Source organism: Dipodomys ordii, unplaced genomic scaffold, assembly GCF_000151885.1.
Source record: "Dipodomys ordii isolate 6190 unplaced genomic scaffold, Dord_2.0 Scaffold4, whole genome shotgun sequence".
NCBI classification, from domain to species: Eukaryota; Metazoa; Chordata; class Mammalia; order Rodentia; family Heteromyidae; genus Dipodomys; species Dipodomys ordii.
The window spans coordinates 19,561,478-19,581,011 of NW_012267220.1; the positions used below are offsets into that span (position 1 = coordinate 19,561,478).

General features: G+C 43.5%; 1 protein-coding gene and 1 pseudogene across 5 annotated transcripts in view; one reads left to right on the forward strand and one right to left on the reverse strand.

The window, feature by feature from the left end:
- Positions 1 to 19,534, forward strand: part of Mtus1 (microtubule associated tumor suppressor 1) — a 110,079-nt gene that overhangs the window by 87,073 nt on the left and 3,472 nt on the right. For all 5 annotated transcript variants that reach the window (XR_001175412.1, XM_013025546.1, XM_013025560.1 and 2 more), the window contains 5 exons: positions 10,838 to 11,052; positions 12,610 to 12,715; positions 14,006 to 14,079; positions 14,221 to 14,316; positions 17,186 to 17,302. Coding sequence is in view for 4 of the 5 variants with exons in the window: in XM_013025546.1 (XP_012881000.1) it covers positions 10,838 to 11,052; positions 12,610 to 12,715; positions 14,006 to 14,079; positions 14,221 to 14,316; positions 17,186 to 17,302 (608 nt within the window). In the remaining variant the exon portion in view is untranslated. The remainder of the gene's footprint in view (positions 1 to 10,837; positions 11,053 to 12,609; positions 12,716 to 14,005; positions 14,080 to 14,220; positions 14,317 to 17,185; positions 17,303 to 19,534) is intronic.
- LOC105990972 lies at positions 3,334 to 4,814 on the reverse strand (annotated as a pseudogene).

The following is a 19,534-nucleotide window of genomic DNA, read 5'->3' on the forward strand; positions in this document are numbered from 1 at the left end:
TTTTGCTTATGTGGTGCTGAGGAATCGAACCCAGGGCCTCAGGCATGCAAGGCAAGTGCTCTACCACTGAGCCACCTTCCCAGCCCCTGTACTACCCTTCTTTTCTTGGCTCTCAAGCTCCCCATTTACTCATGTTTAAGTCCTAGCTAACCTTGTTTTCAGTTGAGTTTCTTGCCCCTGCCCCATCTTCCAAGCTAGTTAGTTTTGACTTTGCTATGCCCTTCAGTGTACTTAGTCGTGCCCATGCAGACTTGGGTCTTACAGCTGTTTGTTTATATTCTTCTTGTCACTACCTAGAGCTATGATGCTTCAAAGGTGCCAGGCTGGTAGTTCTACCACCTTGTGTCACATACTCAGTGCTTAGACTGCAGTGAAGGATTTTGCAGTTAAAGATGGAGGTTAAGGATGTCATTTTTTTCCCTTGTCATAGCTAAACTTGAAGGGGCTGTATGCGAATGGTTTCCTACACACTGGTTTAACTAGGACATTTCTGTCCTTCAGTTTGAATAACAAAGGTGAGCTACAATTCTCTTGGAAACATGTCTGATGATCCCAGCTGATCGTTAGATCATTTTGGAGATGTCAGTCTTTGATAGAGTTTATAATCAGATTTAATGGTCTACATCTGCTGCAAACTTCTGCCTCTGAGATGGGGGGGAGGGGACAGGTATATCCTTCTGATTCCTTCTATAGTCATGTTGAATAAAAGCTGCCGCTAAGGTCCTCCATCATCTTTTGGAGTTCTTTTTGCTTTTTCTCTTACTGTTCTTTGAATCATATGTTTGCCATCTGTAGTAATAAAGAGAAGTATTCGTATTTTAAAATTAATTTTTAGCCATAAGAACTTGCAGCTAAGTCTCAATATGTTTTATACATTAGTCCTGATGGTTTCTATTTTGTAAACCCAATGTTTTTTATTGTTGATTCTTTTGGGGGGGATCTGGAGGGAGTGCTGGTACAGGGCTTGAACCCAGGGCTTGGGTGTTATCCTTTAGCATTTTCATTCAAGGCTAATACTCTACCATCTGAACCACAGTTACACCTCAGGATTCTTTCTTTCTTTCTTCCTTCCTTTCTTTCTTTTTTGGATGGTTTATTAGAGATAAAGAGTCTCACAGACCTTTTTCTGCCTGGGCTGGCTTTGAACCGTGATCCTCAGATATGAACCACCAATGTCTGGCCCAATGGAATTATAAGCCTTAATTCGCAGACTATTCCTGGGGTTCCTATAGTAACAATATAAAGGCTAGTGGATCTTGCCTCCTATTCTGAAAATTATGACACAAGAGAGGCATGTTTGAGTGGCAAACTTAGAAGTCAAGTAACTTCCACAATGCCAGACATCTTGGAAGCAGAGTTTGGAGAGGAACCCAAATCACTAGACCTACTCAGCAGGAAAAGCTTCATGGAACGTGTGTGTGTGTGTATGTTTACAAGTCATTTGAAACAACATGAGTTTGCATCAATGGCTACTTTTGGAATCTTTCAGAAATAAAGTATTGTTAAATTACAAAGTCTTCTTATATTCAAAAGTTAAAAGCAGTGTACAAATCATGTAATCAACACTGCTCTGGTGTCCATGAACTCAGATTAGCTTACACGTTCTGGAATGTGTTCATTCTTTCACCCTTCCAGATCTGGCTCTAACTTTGGTTTAACAAAGCTGTGTATTTAAAGTAACTTAAAGCAGGGCTCTGATAACTCAACTGTAATCCTAGCTGCTCTGGAGGCTGAGATCTGAGGAGTGCCATTTGAAGCCAGGCTGACCAGGAAAGCCTGTGAGACTCTTACCTCCAACTGACAACCAAAAATCCAGAAGGGGAAGCTATGGCTCAAGTGGTAGAACACTAGCCTTAAACATAAAGGCTCAGGGACAGCAATAGGCCTAAGTTCAAGTCCCATGACTTGGATAAGAAAAATAAAGTAACTTTATAGCTAAGTCACTTCTGAGTTACAAAATTCCAGGAGTGATTTTCTTTGAAGGAGGATTTCATGAAAATCTTTTAGGATGATAGAAACCAACTGTATACTCAAAAGCTCTTTATCTCGCTGAGCTCTTAAAAGATGGAGTTGATCTCCACTTCAAATGAGGCCATTCTTTTCCTGTCCACCTGCCTTAAATTTGGACTTTGGCTGTATTTCTAAGTAGAAGGCTGTATTCATTCACCTGCAGAAGTACAAAATGCCATGCTGTTTGGTTTTGGAAACCCATGGAACATTCTCTCTTCTCCTGATGCTTGTTCTAACTCTAAGCTCTCAACATTTACCTTTTCTCATTTAATGCTAGTTTTCAAGAACAGTAGTTCTCAAGCTTCCTTGTGTGATAAAACATCTAGTTAGAGGGTTCAACATCTCAGTGCTCATGCCCAGCAATTTACATTCAGTTTAGCCAGAAATGTCCTTTGGATATCACCCTGGTGAAGCAAGTGTTCCCCCCCCCTTTTTTTTTTCTTCCCAGTCCTGGGGCTTAAACTCAGGGCCTGGGTGCTGTCCTTGAGCTTTCGTTCAAAGCTAGTGCTCTACCATTTGAACCACAGCCCCACTTCCAGCTCTTTGGTGGTTGATTGAAGAGTCTCACGAAGGACAAAGGGTGAACCAGTGCAACAGAGATACTCACAAGACACTGTGTTAAAAATGAACTTTACAACTGGAGGGGGGGAGGGAAAGTGGGAGAAAAACAAGGGAAGCAAAACAATGTTAGACAAGAAATGTACCCGTTACCTTATATAACCCCTGTGCATATCACCTTGACAATAAAACACAAAAGAGTTTCACACATTTCCCTGCCCAGACTGCCTTTAAATCAAAATCCTCAAATCGCAGCCTCCTGAGTGCTATGATTCCAGCTGTGAGCCACCAGTATTCAGCCTGGTGCTTTTTTTTTTTTTTTTTTGTTAAGTTAAGGAGTTTATTAGGGAAATATGAGAGGTACAGACACCCCAAGTGACAGAAAAGTCTGAAAGTATCCCTTTCAAGCCACATGAGGGCCTGGCAGTGACCTTAAACAAGAAACTGGTGGGTTGGCAACAACATTCCCTGGCAGTCACACTGCCAGGCCTGGGGGTCCTAGCCAGGACTGTCCCCCCACCTCCCACCGCCCACCTCGGTTGGGGAGCAGACAAGGACTGTTGATGGGATCCGTGCAGAGGCAATGAGAACAGGAAGGAAAATCTGGGCGTGAGAAGTGCGAGGAGCTGCATAGAGTCCCAGGCTTCAGGCTCCACCCCTCCACTACATTTAACCACAGCTCCATGAAACCTTACTCAAGAAGTACAAACCCCTAATGCCGTTTCCCAGTCCCCCACGCCACATCACACGCCCCCGTGTACACCGCCTATGTCCCAACAGCAACTTGTCAGCAGCACGGCACAGTTCTAGGTGAGTGTCTCACCTTTTGTCACCTGGGCTTCAATGTACTCTATTCTCCGCTCAAGGGCTGTCAGTTTCTCATTTAGTATTGCGAGTCTTGAACAGCTAGACATATCAAATGAGTTGAGAAAGTCCAAGGTTTTCTGGATGCTGCTGGTGATGAGTTCAATATATTCCCGGTTCGCCCAGTCCTGGCGGATCTCTCGCTGCACTGGATCCTCGAGCAGGATAACTGCGCGTGCACCCTCCAGCCTGGTGCCTTTATCAATAGCTCCAGGTGAATGATGAGTCCAACCCGGGACCTCGTCTTCCTGGGCTTACGCTCACCAACAACTTTAACTGGTTCCAACAACTTTAACTGGTTCGTTTGCCCCTTATGCCCTGGGAATGACTCCCCAGGGAGAAGTGGCAGATAGTTAGCCCTTGACTCGAAATCATCTTTTAATTGGCACTGAATGCATTCATTCGATTGAACCGAACTCCTTTTTCACACGATCTCACTCAGCTTTTTTTGTCTTGGATCCACTTTATTCCCGGATATTTTTATTTGTATGTGGATTGTTGGTTGGGGGGAAAAAAAGAGCATCTGTTCTTCAGCCCTTTGTTGACAGATGCATGAACTGAAAGTCATTTCAGAGCTCAGCTCAGCTCAGGCAGCTCCAGAGCTAGGTAGAGAGAACGCTGAGGTTCAGTGGCGGTCTGGCTGCTGCTGTGTTGGAAGATGAAAGATAGGCTGACTGGCCTTGGTATCACTCATCTGCCAGCAACTTTGTCAGGACTAATGGTTGTAGAGGAAAGATGGGGGGGGGGCTCGTTTTTATCGTGTATTATCAATATCTTCACTCTAAGCAGCACCTCTCCAAGAGAACTGAGGCCTAGCATTGCTGGGTTCCGTTGTACCGCTGAATGAGCGTCTCCCTCCCGTGGCTCAAGTTGAGAAGGTGTTCAGTGCGTGCCCTGTGCTGTGAATCTATGGGGGACTCAAGGAAGGTCTCAACCCAGATTTACTACCTTGCTTCGCTTTGTCGTAAAATGAGATTTATGATGATGCCTTATTTTCAACTTGCTGCATTTATTAGATGACATGATGAATTAAATGTGAGAGGCCCTTTGCAAGTCTTGAGCGGAGTTGTAAAGGCGGAGTGCTGTTATTTATGGAGGTTGATTTGCTGAGCGCAGGTGTTTATGAAAGTCAGTTCCTCACAAGTTAGGATTGTGGGAGGCTTTGTGAGTAGTTCATAGAGATTCGTGGGTATCATGACCAAAGCAATCAGCAAGCCATATGCTGCTAATTTTGAAATTTAGAAAAGATTCTCATCCTACCACCTACCTGCCCGATCGCTGAGAATGTGAAAAAGCACCTTCACAGAAACCAAACCTGAAGTAAGAGCAGGTGACCATTCCACCCGCTGCGAAGACTTAACTCTGCAAAGCGTAGTGAGCATCACTCTACAGTTGACTTTATCCCCATCAGACTGAATTATGGCTGTCAGAACAGGTTGTATTTAGTTCTGCCTTGCTTATCAGCGCACACAAGCTCAAAAAGTTTGAAATGCCTCAAACACAGGCTGCGTCCTATCTTTGTTGTGCTGGTATCACCGATCTTCTTTTCGTGGTATTAAGAGACTGAATTTGGTCTCCAACTCATTACTAGGCAAACACTCTACCAATTGAGCCCCACTCACACTCCTAGTCCTTTTGTTTCTAGAAAGTTCTACTTTGCAGATGGTGTCTCATACTTTTGCCTGGGCCATGCTGGGACCATGATCTTCCTACCTATCCCTGCCAAGGAGCTGGGATTGCAAATGCACTACCATGCCTGTGTTTGTTGTGTGAATATGTCCCCCTCCCCCCCACTTTTCTTTTTCTGGCTTGCATTCTGGGATATGGTTTTACCAACTTTTCCCCTGCCTGGCCTCTGAGATCTCAATCCTCCTGTTTCTTCTGCCTTCCAACTAGCTGAGATAACAGACATACTCTACCATATCTGGCCCTCAGCCTACTTAAAAAAAAAATGGCTGCTTGGTCACGTTGTTCATTGACAGTACTTCTTCATTCTAAAAATAAGTCCAGCCCACACTTGCCTTGGAAATGTGTTGTAATAGGACTCATCTTTATAGAAGGATATTAGGAAACAATCGTGGTCATGTCTGCATTCATGGTTCTGGGGGTGGGAGACAGGTAATATTAAATTATATTTTCCCTGAGGTTTATAGTGACTGTGTGTTACTGAAGAAACTAATGAGGGAGCTCAGAACTGAGAGCAAGTGGCAGGTTCTCAGGTGTCTAGAGAGACACAAAGACAAGCAGAGTTGGAGAGGCAGCTGATTTCCTTCACAAATCCTCAGGGAAAGGAGCTGGGTGCTGATGTAATCCTGGTCCCTCAGGATGCTGAGATTTAGAGAAAAAAAGGTTCAAAGCTAACTTGGGCGGAAAAGTCTGTGAAACTCCGTCTCCACAGTAACCAGCAAAATGTCAGGCTGGAAGTTTGGCTCAACTGATAGAGCACCAACTGGGCAAGCAGGCCCAGTAAGGGGAAAGCTCTGAGTTCAAACTCTGACACTGGGAAAATATTTAACCAAAGAAGGGGAATAAAGAGGTCTTCACATACAGAGCTTGCCCGAAGCAGATGAGGTAAGTGGATATTCACAAACAATGGCTGTCATGTTTCCTTATGCATCCTTTCTTCCTGTCAAGATCCCCTTCATGTTACCAGAAATAGTCACAGCCTTCCATGTGACATCACCTTTCTGGAGATTTTACTTTTTTTATGTCAGTATCCAGGTTTGAACTCAGGGCCTTGAGCTCTCATTTTAAAAGCTTTCTTGCTTCTAGCTGCCACTCTAACACTTGAACTGTCTGCAGCCCAGCATTGCGCTGGTTAATTGGAAATGGAGTCTTGTGAACTTTTCTGCCTGGACTGGCTTAGAAACTCAATTCTCAGTTCTCAGCCTCTGGAGGAGCCAGGATTACAGATGTAAGCCTAAGACATCTGGCTTACTTTTATTAAGTTCTTTCTGCTATTTTTTAAGACTAATTTAGAAGGGAAGAAACATCTCTGGAAAAACAAGAAAAATGTTGTTATATGTAATGTCAAGAACAATAGTAGGTAAAGATTTGAGGTGGGAATGGGGGTGTGGGTCAGGTGGTAGAGTGCCTCAAGAGGCAAGGTTGATCAAGGTGCTGAGTTGAAGCTCCAGTGTTGGTGAGTGTGTGTGTGCACATACACACACATGTGCACACACTCACACACACACACAGGTCAAAGATTTGAGGTATAAATGCACTACAAAAACACAACATCATCTATGTAAAGGAATGTGTATATAAATATGCATGCGGTTTTATAGATGTACGTGTGTATGTCTGTTTGGCAGTGCTTGAGATTGAGCCTCCTATTATACTCTGTTGTGGAACTCCAGGCATATCTTTGAGGAATCTTCAAGTGTGTTTGACTAGACTCTATTGGCTATAACATAGGGCACAGGGACAGGTGCTTTGCATGTTTAATCCCTTAGGGAAGGCCATGTAGTCACTGCATTTTTTTTTTTTTTTTGGTTGGTCATGTAGCTTGAACTCTGGGCCTGGGCGCTGTCCCTGCACTCTTCAGCTCAAGGCAAGCGCTCTACTGCTTGAGCTGCAGTACCACTTCCAGTTTTCTAGTGGTTTATTGGAGATAAGACTTTCCTGCCTGGGCTGGCTTTGAACCGTGATCCTCAGATCTTAGACTCCTGAGTAGCTACGACTGCAGGCATGAGCCACCAGCACCTGGCTTCACTGCATTTTTAAGAATGAGAAATGTAGGCTTAAAAAAGCTCAAGATCAGGGGCTGGGAAGGTGGCTCAATGGTAGAGTGCTTGCCTTGCATGCATGAGGCCCTGGGTTCGATTCCTCAGCCCCACATAGCAGAAAACACCAGAAGTGGGGCTTGAGGCTCAAGTGGTAGAGCGCTAGCCTTCAGCTGAAGAGCTGAGGGACAGCTCCCAGGCCCAGAGTTCAGGCCAAGATCATGCTGAAATCATGTAGCACATCAGTGGTGTGGCTGAGATTTGAACAGGAGTATTCTGGCTCTGTTCTCTTTAGATGTTTGTCAATGTTCTCGTGCATTAAACTATTTCATATGAAGTATGCTACTCAGGTATAAAAATGAAGAAAGCTTTGTCATTTTTCAAAAGAAAACGAACATCCTGAGCCATTTTAGCTCAAGCTTCCTTTTCACCAGAATATCAGTGAAAGATGGAATTAGTAAGTCTACCCATCCCCTCTTAGAAAACCCAAGAGGATTAGTTAAGTTGTTGTCCTTCTTCTGCTCTGCCAGGGAAACTGCTAACGGGCTGGGTGAGTTTGATTCTCCTTTTCCAGGGTGACATTTGGCTGTGGCATGGGACCTGTTCTAGGTGTCATTGATGTTCTGGCTTGTTCATTCCAAATTCAGGATGGCTTTGATTGTAGCTTCGCCTGGTACTACTTGCTGAGAACAAGTAGTACTCTGGAGAACAGGCAGGAAGAGGTGGGCTGGGGACACGAGTGGTAGAGGCACAGGGGACACGGAATCCCTCCTATACTATGAAATGCATAAAGTCTGTCAAAAACAGGGGGTGACCTCCTTGTTTCAACCCCCTCCCCCAGCCACCTGTGTCCCAGCAGACAGGGAACATTCTGAGGAGCCTTGCACGCATCAGCTACCTGTGCATTTTTTTTTTCAAAAATAGTTCAGGAGTAGTCAAGTGCTGATAACTCACACTTGTAATGCTAGTCTGAGATCTGAAGATCAAGGTTTGAAGCCAGCATGGGTAAAAAGGTCACAAGACTCTTATCTCCAACTAGCCAGCAAAAAGCTGCAAGTGGAGGTATGGCTCATGTGGTAGAGCACAAACGTGATTTGAACAGAAAAGGCCAAGTGAGAGCATGTGCTCCTGAATTCAAACCCCACGACAGGGACAGGGACACAGACACAGACACACGCACACACACACACTCTTCAGGAGTAGTTTCTATGGAAAAGAAATGTTTCCTTAGTTGCTGAGGCCAGCTGATTCACACTGGAGCTCCTTGTGAATGATAACTGCAGGCCAGCTGTTGTGCACACGGCACCCCACAAGCTGTAAACAGAGCAAAGGTCTGGGCACAGCTGCAGGCTGAGGTCACTGTCTAGGGCTGGGCCTGCCCCTTTGGGCTGTGCAATTACAGCAGTCAACCACCTGCCCCTCCTGGCTGCTTTCTCCTTTCCCACTCTCCCCAGCTGACCTCCCGTTTCCCTCTTTCCCAGAGCACAACAAAAGTGTACACTATTTGTGCTACTGCTCATTTTTTTAAACAGAGGAAACAGCCCTATCCGGTGGTTAACATGAGATTTCTGTGTATCCTTTTTTATTTTAAAGTCGGATGTAGTTATGTATCCAAATGGACAGAAGCTTGATTATAAGCAGAGATGTTTAAATCTGGCAGGTGTAAGCTACTACCAGCATCCACTTGGAAACTCTTCTAGCCCAAGGTCTTGTTTCTGAGTAATTGAGTTCAGTTCAATGCCCCTGGTTCGGACAGAAGCTTTTGGATGGGTGTGTGATTTAAAAGAGAACAAAAATTGCTGGTATCTGAAATTCCAAAAGAATTAAGTGAAATCTGGAATTTCTCTGGCTAGAAAGCTGTTTGATGCCTCCACTGCTTGGCTGCAAAGTATATTTTTCTGTCACCTATTTCAATATAAAGGTCTAATATGAGGAAAAACTTTTAGAGAAAAGTTCCTCTTATCCTGGGCCCATGATCTTGTCAGTATCTCAGACTTTCAAATTACTATGACCAAATACCTGACATATACGACCCAAGGGAGGGAAGACATATTTAGGCTCCTGACTTGGGAGATTTCAGTCCATAGTCCTTCACTCTGTTGATTCTGGGCCTGTGGTCAGGCAGCAGAACATACAAAGGAGGCTGCTCACCTCATTGTGGATAGGAAGGAAGAGAGGGGGAGGAACTGGAACCAGTTCTGACCCTCACAGGATGCCTCCTGGGCCCTACTTTCTCTAGGTAAGCCTTCCCACTCCTCCCAAAACAGCACCACTAGCTGAGAACCAAGAGTTAAATACATGAAACTGTGGGAGGCATTTCACATTCAAACTGAAACAGAGCAGGTTATTGCTAGAAGCTAACATTGTATCATTCATTTTACTACTATTAGGCTTTTTTTTTTTTTTTTTTGGCAAGCACAGGAGGTTGAATTTAGGGCCTTGATTTGTGATGGTTTTCAACAATGGGAAATCAGGCTTCCTGGAAAACTTGAGTTATAGGATATACTGCAGTGTGTGCATGTGTATCTGTGTGTAGTTGATCAGTATATCCGCATTATGACTGATTTAGCTTTCGGTAGGATGTTCAGATTGTAAATTTTGTTTTATCAACTTACTTTGCCTTCTTAAGATATTTACCTTTTCAACATAGTAGTATATCAAAGCATTTTTTTTTTTGGTCCCATTGTGGGGCCTGAACTCTGGGCCTGAGCACTGTCCCTCAGCTCTTCAGCTCAAGGATAGTGCCCTACCACTTGAGCCACAGCGCCACTTCCGACTTTTTCTGCGTATGTGGTGCTGAGGAATCAAACCCAGGGAGGGCCTCATGCATGCAAGGCAAGCACTCTACCACTGAGCCACCTTCCCAGCCCCAATGTTTTGCTTTTATTACTATGTTTTATGTATGTGTGTGTGTTTCTATTTTATTTTCTCGAGCCAATCCCTCCAACTTGTGGTCCTTCTGCTTCAGGGTCCCATGTGTAGATCCCTGTGCTCATATGACTGTGTTTTTAAAATAAAAGTTGCAATCTGCTCAAATAAAGCACAAGCGTGGACACCATGTTCAACCTAGTTGTTTCTGCTCCTTCGCTATCTTCCCGTGTACCCCTGGCAGGCTGTGAGTGGAGTAACATCACCGGAAATATCCTGAATAATCCTTGACTTTTCTTTTTGTGGTCATTGCTGGAAACCCCAGCTCTTTCTCAAGTACTTCTTCTCTTCTTGCTAGATAGTCAGTTTTTAGTGTTTAATGGTTATTTGGGATTCTTTTTTGGTTTGGGTAGCAAAAAATGAATCCTTTTTACAATATACTTCTGTTACGCATGAAAATTTGGGTGTCAGCTCACTCTGCTGCTTTAAGAAGAGGCTGCCTGTGATAATCAAGTTATGAGAAAGCGAGGCTTACTGTTTTGGTGGGTTCAGCCCATGGTTGATTGGTTCCATTGCTTTGGGCCTGGAGTGAGGAAATGAGCCGGAGGAGGACAGTGCAGGGTCCCAGTGGCCCCTGCTTAAAGGTTCATTCCAGCGTCATGGGCTGGTGAGACATTTCATGTCCACTGATCACTAACCACTGACCATTAACCACTGACCACTGTGCTTCCCCAGCCATCACAGGTATATGAGTGTGGGTGTTGTAAGTTTCTGGACAGGCCAATTAAATGGTATCTTCTCTTTATGTTTAGTCGCTGCTTCGAACACTTGTGAGAAGTTAGAAATAGCCAGGAATGAGTTACAAACTGCGTATGAAGGATTTGTCCAGAAGCTAAACCAGCAGCACCAGACTGATAGAACAGAACTGGAGAACAGACTGAAGGAATTTTACACGGGGGAGTGTGAGAAGCTTCAGAACATCTACATCGAGGAAGCGGAGAAGTATAAAACCCAACTGCAAGAGCAGGTCTGTGCTTGGGAACTGTTGGAGATGGTTATTGGCTTGAATCATGATTGATTGCCTTCACACGCTTTTTCTTTGGTTTCTCATTTTGATGATATAGGGGTTTGAACTCAGGGTCTCACGCTTGCTAAGCAGGTGTATTACCACTTGAGCCATGCTTCCAGCCCTTTTTTCTTGGCGACTTTTGAGATAAGGCCCTTGCGTGTTTGTCTGAGCTGTCCTGGACCTCAGTCCTCCTATTTTATACTTTCTGCATAGCTAGGATGTCAGATGTGCCACCATCACACCCTGGCCTGTTTTCACTGGTTGAGATTGGGTATCCTGAGAACATTTTGCTCCGTCTGGCTGCCTCAAATGCAGTCCTCCCCAACTCAGCCTCCTGAGTAGCTAGGATTACAAGCATGAACCATTGTGACTGGTGTACTATTCATTCTATGTGGCTGTGCATATTGGTACTGGGGCTTGAACTCAGAGCATGACACTCCAACTAAGCTTGTTTTACTTGGGCCATACTTCTGGAGCTTTTCAGTAGCTAACTGGAGATAAGAGTCTGGCCCACTTTTCTGCCTGGAGTGGTTTCAACCAGTGATCCTCAGCTCTCAGCCTCCTGAGTAGCTCAGATTACAGGTGTGAGCTACCTGGACCTGCTTGTTCACATACTTTAATGAGTTTCTCCTTGTCTTCCAGCTTACTAGATGAATACATTTTTAACTGGATTTTAAAAATTATGATCAAAGCACTGTACTTACGTTGTGCTTAAAGAAGAAGGAAAAAATAAAAAGTTTACAACAGCCCTTTGGCAGGCTCTTGGTGTTATACTGCTAAAAATACAGGTTTTCTTTTCTTTAAGGTTTTTTTTTTCCTTAAAAGACACTTCTAATTCATTTTTCCCTAATATACTCATATATCATAACCCTTGCTTACATTTTATTTCACCATTTTTAGTTTTTTTTTTTTTTGATTTGTGGTGAGGCTTGAACTCTGGGCTTGGGTGCTATTCCTGTCCTATTCAGCTCAAGGCCAGCGCTCTCCCGCCTAAGCCACAGCACCACTTCCTGTTTTCTACTGGTTTATTGGAGATAAGAGTCTCAAGGACTTTCCTGCCTGGGCTGGCTTTGAACTGCGATCCTCAGATCTCAGTCTCCTGAGTGATTACAGGCGTGAGCCACCAGTGCCGCCTTTAGCTTAGTTTTTAAATTGGCAAATATATACATAGCATCTACTGTTTACCCCTCCCGCTAGGAGCGGAGAGGTGTTGTGGTCAGTGTGGCAGGCCTGGGGCTGAGGTGGCCCTGGGGCTGTGGACAGATGCTCTCCTCACACGGCCTCTGCCCTTGCCCTCAGGGAACCCGCAGACTCTGCAGGCCTGTGCTCCTCCTGGGGAAAGTGGAGCAGAACGTGGCCAGGCCAAATTGGGCTGGGCTTCTCTTCACCCATGTTAGGATGCCCTGAAATGCAAATGCAAGCTTATGTGTCAAGTCTTTTCACATTGAGGTTGGTTTACTCAGCCTAGGACTTTCGGGTTTACTGTTGAACCATTGTTTTGTGTGTTTCTTATAGTTTGACAACCTAAATGCTGCCCATGAGACCTCTAAGTTGGAAATCGAAGCTAGCCACTCGGAGAAAATAGAATTGCTAAAGAAGGCCTATGAAACCTCCCTTTCAGGCAAGGATGATTTTGTTTTTCCTATTTAAACTGAGAATGAGGTAATAGAAAAGCAAGCGGAAATGATTCATAACTTTCCCCTCCAGAGAAAGCCCCATGCTATTAGTTTGGGGTGTTCTTCATTGCCTTTTGCATTGTCCATTGTTAATGGATGCCCTTTCCCCCCAAGGATACAAACAATAGTTGGTTACAAATGCCAGTCTTTTAAGGAGCTAGGATGAACTTTGAAAGGTTTTCAAGGTCTTTTTGGTGTCGAGGGCAGTGATGGTGATGGTGGGAGATACTATTTCAGGTCCCTGGGAAATTGGGGATGTTTGTGTCCTGTCCACGGTGGAGGAGCCATGCTGGGTACTCCCGCACACCAGCACCCTGGTGGAATGCAGATGGCTGCTGTTGGATAAAGAATCTTTCGTTATCACCAATCACTAATCAGAAGGTTTCTCATGGAAGGAAAGAGCAAGAAGCCATTCTCTCAGACTGTAGTCAGCAGAGTCTTCGCCCTAAACCAGTTGCATTTACAGAGTGGCACAGGATATATGGTAGAAATGGACTGTGTGAACTTGAACAAGGCAGGCCTTTTCTCCTCAGAAAAATAGATGGCGTCTGAGGGTAATAGGGAAAAGTAGACATTTAATAAATACCATTTCCCTTCTTTTTGCTAGAGATTAATTTTAGACTTTTTCATTCAGGGAAAGCAAATTGAAGAGAGCCTAGAAGCTCCAGATCAGGAATCTGAGGCCTGTGTTTGGAGACTCTGTTCTTCATTCTGTTTTTTTTTCCCCTGGTGCTGATCCTGGGGCTTGAATTCAGGGACGGGGTGCTATCTCTGAGCTCTTTTTGTTAGGGCTAGCACTCTAGCCATAGCACTTGAGCCACAGCACTGCTTCTGGCTTTTTTGTGTGTGTGTGTGATTAATTGGAGATAAGAATCTCACAGACTTTCCTGCCTGGGTTGGCTTTGAACCATGATCCTCAGATCTCAGCTTCCTGAGTAGCCAGGATTACAGGCGTGAGCTACCGGTGCCTGGCTCAATCTATGTTTTCTAAGGTCCTGTCCTCTGAGCCTCAGTAGTACTTCCAGCTGTACACTGGATCTCTCTTCCCTGCCCACCACAGGAGGCTATTCTGAGGAGAGATTGCTTGATTTATGTAAAAGCATCATGCAAATGTGAAGTACTATAGTCATAATTTCACAATCGGCACCTTCATTGATGCATGACAACTGTGGGGGTGATCTTACAAAATGATCTCGGCGAATACTGTTGCCTCAAGAAATGTCCCTTCTTTCCAGAAATCAAGAAAAGCCATGAAGTGGAAAAGAAATCACTTGAGGATTTGCTTTATGAAAAGCAGGAATTGCTAGAGGTGGGTGAATCTCTACCTCCATCGTCCCCCAACTCTTCCTTCACCGCGGATGTCTGTGTGGGCGTGGAGTGTATTTTAGTGAGCCTTTGCTCTGTCTCAGCTGCTTCACTTACATTCCATGTGCTGTTGTTTGTGTTTTAGAAACAAATCAATGATCTGAAGACTGAAAATGATGCTTTAAATGAAAAGTTAAAATCAGAAGAGCAAAAAAGAATATCAAGAGAGAAGGCAAATTCAGTAAGTTATGTCTTCTTCTATTGCTACTGAATTTCTCTTTTGCTCTGTTGCCTTTTAGACTTGACTAAGTGTTCAGTGACCAGGAAAATAATCCAGGATTATTCATGTCATGCAGTGGTGTTTGTTTAAACTGTATAAAACCGTTTCTTTGTTTACTAGTCCTTTTTTTTTTTTTTTTTACATCCTTACTAAACACTGACCTAGAAACAAAATCTTATTTGGAGTAGTATGAGCAACTATCTTTAGGAAAGTTAAATACTCAATCAGGATCAGGGTTTGTTTTTCCTTCTTGTCTTTTTTTCTTTTTTCTTTTGTTTTTTTGTTTTTGGTCAGTCGTGGGGCTTGAACTCTGGGCGTGGGCACTGTCCCTACGCTCTTCAGCTCAAGGCGAGCACTCTACCACTTGAGCCACAGCACCACTTCCAGTTTTCTAGTAGTTTATTGGAGAGAAGAGCCTCACAGACTTTCCTGCCCGGGCTGGCTTTGAACCACAATCCTCAGATCTCAGCCTCCTGAGTAGCTAGGATTACAGGCGTGAGCCACGGGCACCCAGTCCTTCTTTTCTTCTGCTTTTGTGCCAGTCTTGAGGCTTGAACTGAGGGCCTGCGTATTGTCCTTGTGTTTCTTTTGCTCAAAGCTCATACTGTACCACTTGAGCTACAACTCTACTTCCAGCCACTTGGCAGTTTATTGGAGATAAGAGTCTCACACACTTTCTGGCCCAGACTAGCTTTGAACTGCAATCCTCAAGATCTCAGTCCTCAAGTAGCTATTATTTTCAGATGTGAGCCACCTGCACCTGGTTTGGATGAGGGTTTTATGTAAAGACCTTACCTTTTTGTTTTTAAATAACTGCTCTGTTACAAGATAATTAATGTGACCACAGAGGTCACCATTTTAAAATGTAAAATTTAGCTGGTACTGGTAGCTTACGCCTATCATCTTAGATACTTAGGAGGCTGAGCTCTAAGGATCACAGTTTGAAGCCAACCTGGATAGAAAAGTCCCTGTGAGACTCTTATCTCTCTAATTAACTACTCAAAAACCAGAAGTGGCATGTGGCTCAAGAGGTAGAACACTAGGCTGGAGCACAAATAGGTTCAGGGACAGTGCCCAGGCCCTGAGTTCAAGCCCCATAACAAACAACAAAATGTAAAATGTAGTGGATTTTAGTGTACTCAAATTTGCTTTTTATTTACCAGTATCTAAATCCAGAACTTTTTTTTTTTTTTTTTGTCCGTTGTGGGGCATGAACTCTGGGCCTGGGCGCTATCCCTCAACACTTCAGCTCAAGGCAAGCGTTCTACCACTTGAGCCACAGCACCACTTCTGGTTTTCTAGTTGTTTATTAGAGATAAGAGTCTCACAACCTTTCCTGCCCAGGCTGGCTTTGAACCATGATCCTCAGATCTCAGCCTCCTGATTAGCTAGGATTACAGGTATGAGCCACTGGCACGCAGCCCAGAACACTTTTATTACCCCAAAAAGGAAACCCAAACTCATGAGCGATCACTCCTCTTTTTCCCCCGAAGCCTCATTCATACACAAGCTATTGGTGGCGTATCCCAGACTTTCATATAAACAATCATACCTTTTGTAATTGTCTTCTTCACATGCCACAGTGTTCTCAGGGTGTGTCAGCATTTTGTCTGTTGTTATGGCTGAAAAATGTCGCTTTTCAAAAACAAACTTCTCGAATTTCCCTTGAAATGTGATACCCTGGGTCTGGGTCTGTTGGCCTCCCTCTTTCCCCTTGAATTTAAAACAAAACAACACATTTGTCTTGCTCCTTTTGCACTAGTGCTGCTGCACTCTATGCGCTTGTGCTCTGAGAGTGAGTGGAGCTTTCCACCATGGGAGACCACTGGCTTGCTTGCAGAGACATTTTTCTGGGGAGCTCATTAGGCGACCCTCTAAACATTTGATAAAATCAGATGAGATCCCATTCAAGCAAATTTCAGAGTCTCTTTCTGGAAGATTCTTAGGGACTATTAGTGATTTCCAAAGAAATGTAGATTTGCATACTGAGAGTAGAATCCCACTGGTAGCTCAGGGAATAGGTTTTAAAGAGCTTGGTAGAACGTAATAGCAGTTCTTCTACTAAAGTCAGTAATGTGCAGTACCTTCCCTGTCAGCGCTGGAGATTGGGGGTAAAGGTAAGTGAAGTCAGGAGGGATTGGCTTGCTGGGTGTGGTGGCTCAAGCCTGTAATCCTCTACTTCAGAAGCAGAGATTTGCAGGATCATGGCTGGAGACCAGCCCAGAAAAGAAGTTCACAAGATTCCATCACAACCAATGGGCTCACATCTGTTAGCCCAGCTGGAGAGGAAGCATAGGGGCTTCCCTAGAATTATGGGAATGGTTCTATGAACCATCATAAGTCAAAGACTTGGGAGATTATTGCCCTGTCCCTTGTTTTCCAAAGAAAACATTTTATATCCATATCCATATATATATCCATATCTATCCATTCATCCATCCATCCTTAACACTGCAGATACTGGCTTTCTTTAGAGACAACCATTGTTCCATTTTCCCACCTTATACCAGTTGAGCCCTTGTTGGTTGTCTAAAGTTTACCCAGAGCTCTGGACTATTGCAAGCCATGATGCTGCTCTTGTTTCTAACAGCATATTGGGTGTCACCAGTATTTTCTTCATATTAGGTTACTGGTAAACATGAAGCATATTTCCAATAATTTAACCAATATTTTTTGAGATTAAAAATGAAACTACTAAAAGAAGCCAATTAGTATTTATTTAATGTGGAAATTGAACCTAAGATTCCTTATATTATGAATATGGATGATGTGATTGTATGAAGTAATTATGAAGTACTAAGTACTAAGTGTAAAGTACTATCTTTTCCAGAAAAACCCTCAGATTATGTATCTGGAGCAAGAACTAGAAAGCCTAAAAGCTGTGTTAGAGATCAAGAACGAGAAACTACACGAACAGGACATCAAGTTAATGAAGATGGAGAAGCTGGTATGTTTCCTTCCACATATGGATTGAGGCTCTTGCTAGTTGTGGTTTACGTATGAAACTGGGATGGAGTTCTGACCATAGAGTTTAGAGTTTGGCTAATTCCTATATATATATATATTTGGAAAACATACAGCAGTAAATGTTGGATTTTTCTTCCAAGCTTGTTCAGGAGTCATTGCTGCCTCTAGTATGTTTATTTTTGAAGTACTGTAGAAAGTAGCATTCAGTTCTTGGAAAAATTAAAATTGGGCTCACTATATATTTTCATGGTCCCTGAAATTCTTCATCAGCCTAAGGAAAACATTTAAAAAATATAAAATGCTTCACCATGAGCTCAGGTGGATATGGAAATTCAGTTAGACATACCACCCATCTTTCTTCTTATAAATTAGAATGTAATAAAAAGAATTGGGACTCGAATTAGATTAATCCAGTTGGACAAACAGTAAGCATTGTGAAAAAATACAAGGAAATTTAGTTTGTAGCCTCTAGGACAGAGAATGGGTGTTTGTGTGGGGGACAAGTCTGCCCAGCATTCTGTGTTTGAAACCTTAGTCTGTGTTCTGTCTCAGTGTTGGCCAAGCCCTGAAACCCAGCTGCTACTAGCCAGTACTGTCTAAGTTGGCAGGCTTTTAGCAAGGCAGCTTATTAAGTGGTACCAGCCGTTTCTGTATGTTGTTCCTGCCAGTGCCAGCCTCCTAGCTCTTCTTGTCTTAGCCCAATAGGGAATGACTCATTCTTGAATAAATGCCTTATTCAAACCCAGACAGCCCCTGACAACAGCAAGCCTGAAAATCACTCTTGTCTGTTTGGCTTTTTCTTTGTTTAGAGTTTTGACTTAGTATGGTTTAATTTTCCTCTGTAGACTATTTTAGACATTTATCTTGTTTAGTTTAAGGAGATAATGCAAAAACTATGCTATGGCATTTCATCGAGAAGTCTTGACTTTTTTTATTTTTTAAGGAATGCAAAGATCTCATGGTTGCGACTGGGCTCACCCTAGTAATACAGCAGTTTCTGTTATACCAGGCCAACAGCTCTGCTAATCAGGCAGTGAAGAGGTGACTGGGATAATCCTGTTAATAACTTGTTTCTCTATGTTGCCATTCATGCATCAAGACACTGCAGAAGATCAAGTGTGACAGAGATCCTGCTCCACAGTTACTAGCCCATTTTAATATCTGGAGATCCATAGAGTAGTATTTCTGTTTCTTGATTGCCCAAGAGATAGGGCAGTGTCAGCGGGAATTGTCGTGTGGGCAGTGGGACGGGTTCCTTTGATGACAGCAACACCCACTGTTGGCTACCTTGTTTGTAAGAGTTTCAGGTCTTTGAAGAAGTTAAGACATACTTAAATACTAAGGTTGTCTGAGGAAGCCACTGGTTTGAAAATGAAGTCTGCCAGCTGTTAGCTTTGTGGCAGAATTAGGTCTAGTTTTTACTTCTGTAAACAGGAGGATTGGAGGAGATGTTTTAAGGTCAATCACTACCCAGTCTCTAATTCCAGGTTTTCTCCATCTCCTGTTTTTATCTTTAATTCCTTTATAATTACTGAGCATTTCAAGGTCTCCCTTTTTTTTTTCATTCCAGACATATGTTCTGGGAAGTGATTTCACCTGACTGCCTTGTCCTGGGTGTTTTCTGGATAGGAGAATATCTTACATTAATGAGCTGTGTTGCTGTAGTGACAGGGACTTAGGGTTAATTCTGGCAGAGCGGTTCCGTCACCTCTAAGGCACATAATAAAATCATACACCTTTTGAAAGTGAGCTGGGAAGGCATCGGCTCTCCATTGTGTTCAGTGGTTAAATGTCTTCAGGGATCGTATCCTTTAATCTCTTGGCTGATAGATTTGTTCTCTGTGAAAATTTAGCCAACAAGAGCACTTACTAAGAGGGATGCCTTTTGTAGAATCTTCTGTTTGATACTCTATACAGCTTGGTTGTGTCCCTTTTTAAGTGGCCTAGGGTAGATTTTTTTTTTTTTTGGTCAGTCATGGGGCCTGAACCCTGGACCTGGGCGCTGTCCCTCAGCTTTTTAGCTCAAGGATAGCCTTCTGCCACTTGAGCCACAGTGCCACTTCCAGATCTTTCTGCTTATGTGGTGCTGAGTAATCAAACCCAGGGCCTCATGCATGCAAGGTAAGCACCACTAAGTCACTTTCCAGCCCTGAGTAGATTTATTTTTAATGAAATTTCTTTTTTGGGGCTGGGAAGGTGGCTCAGTGGTAGA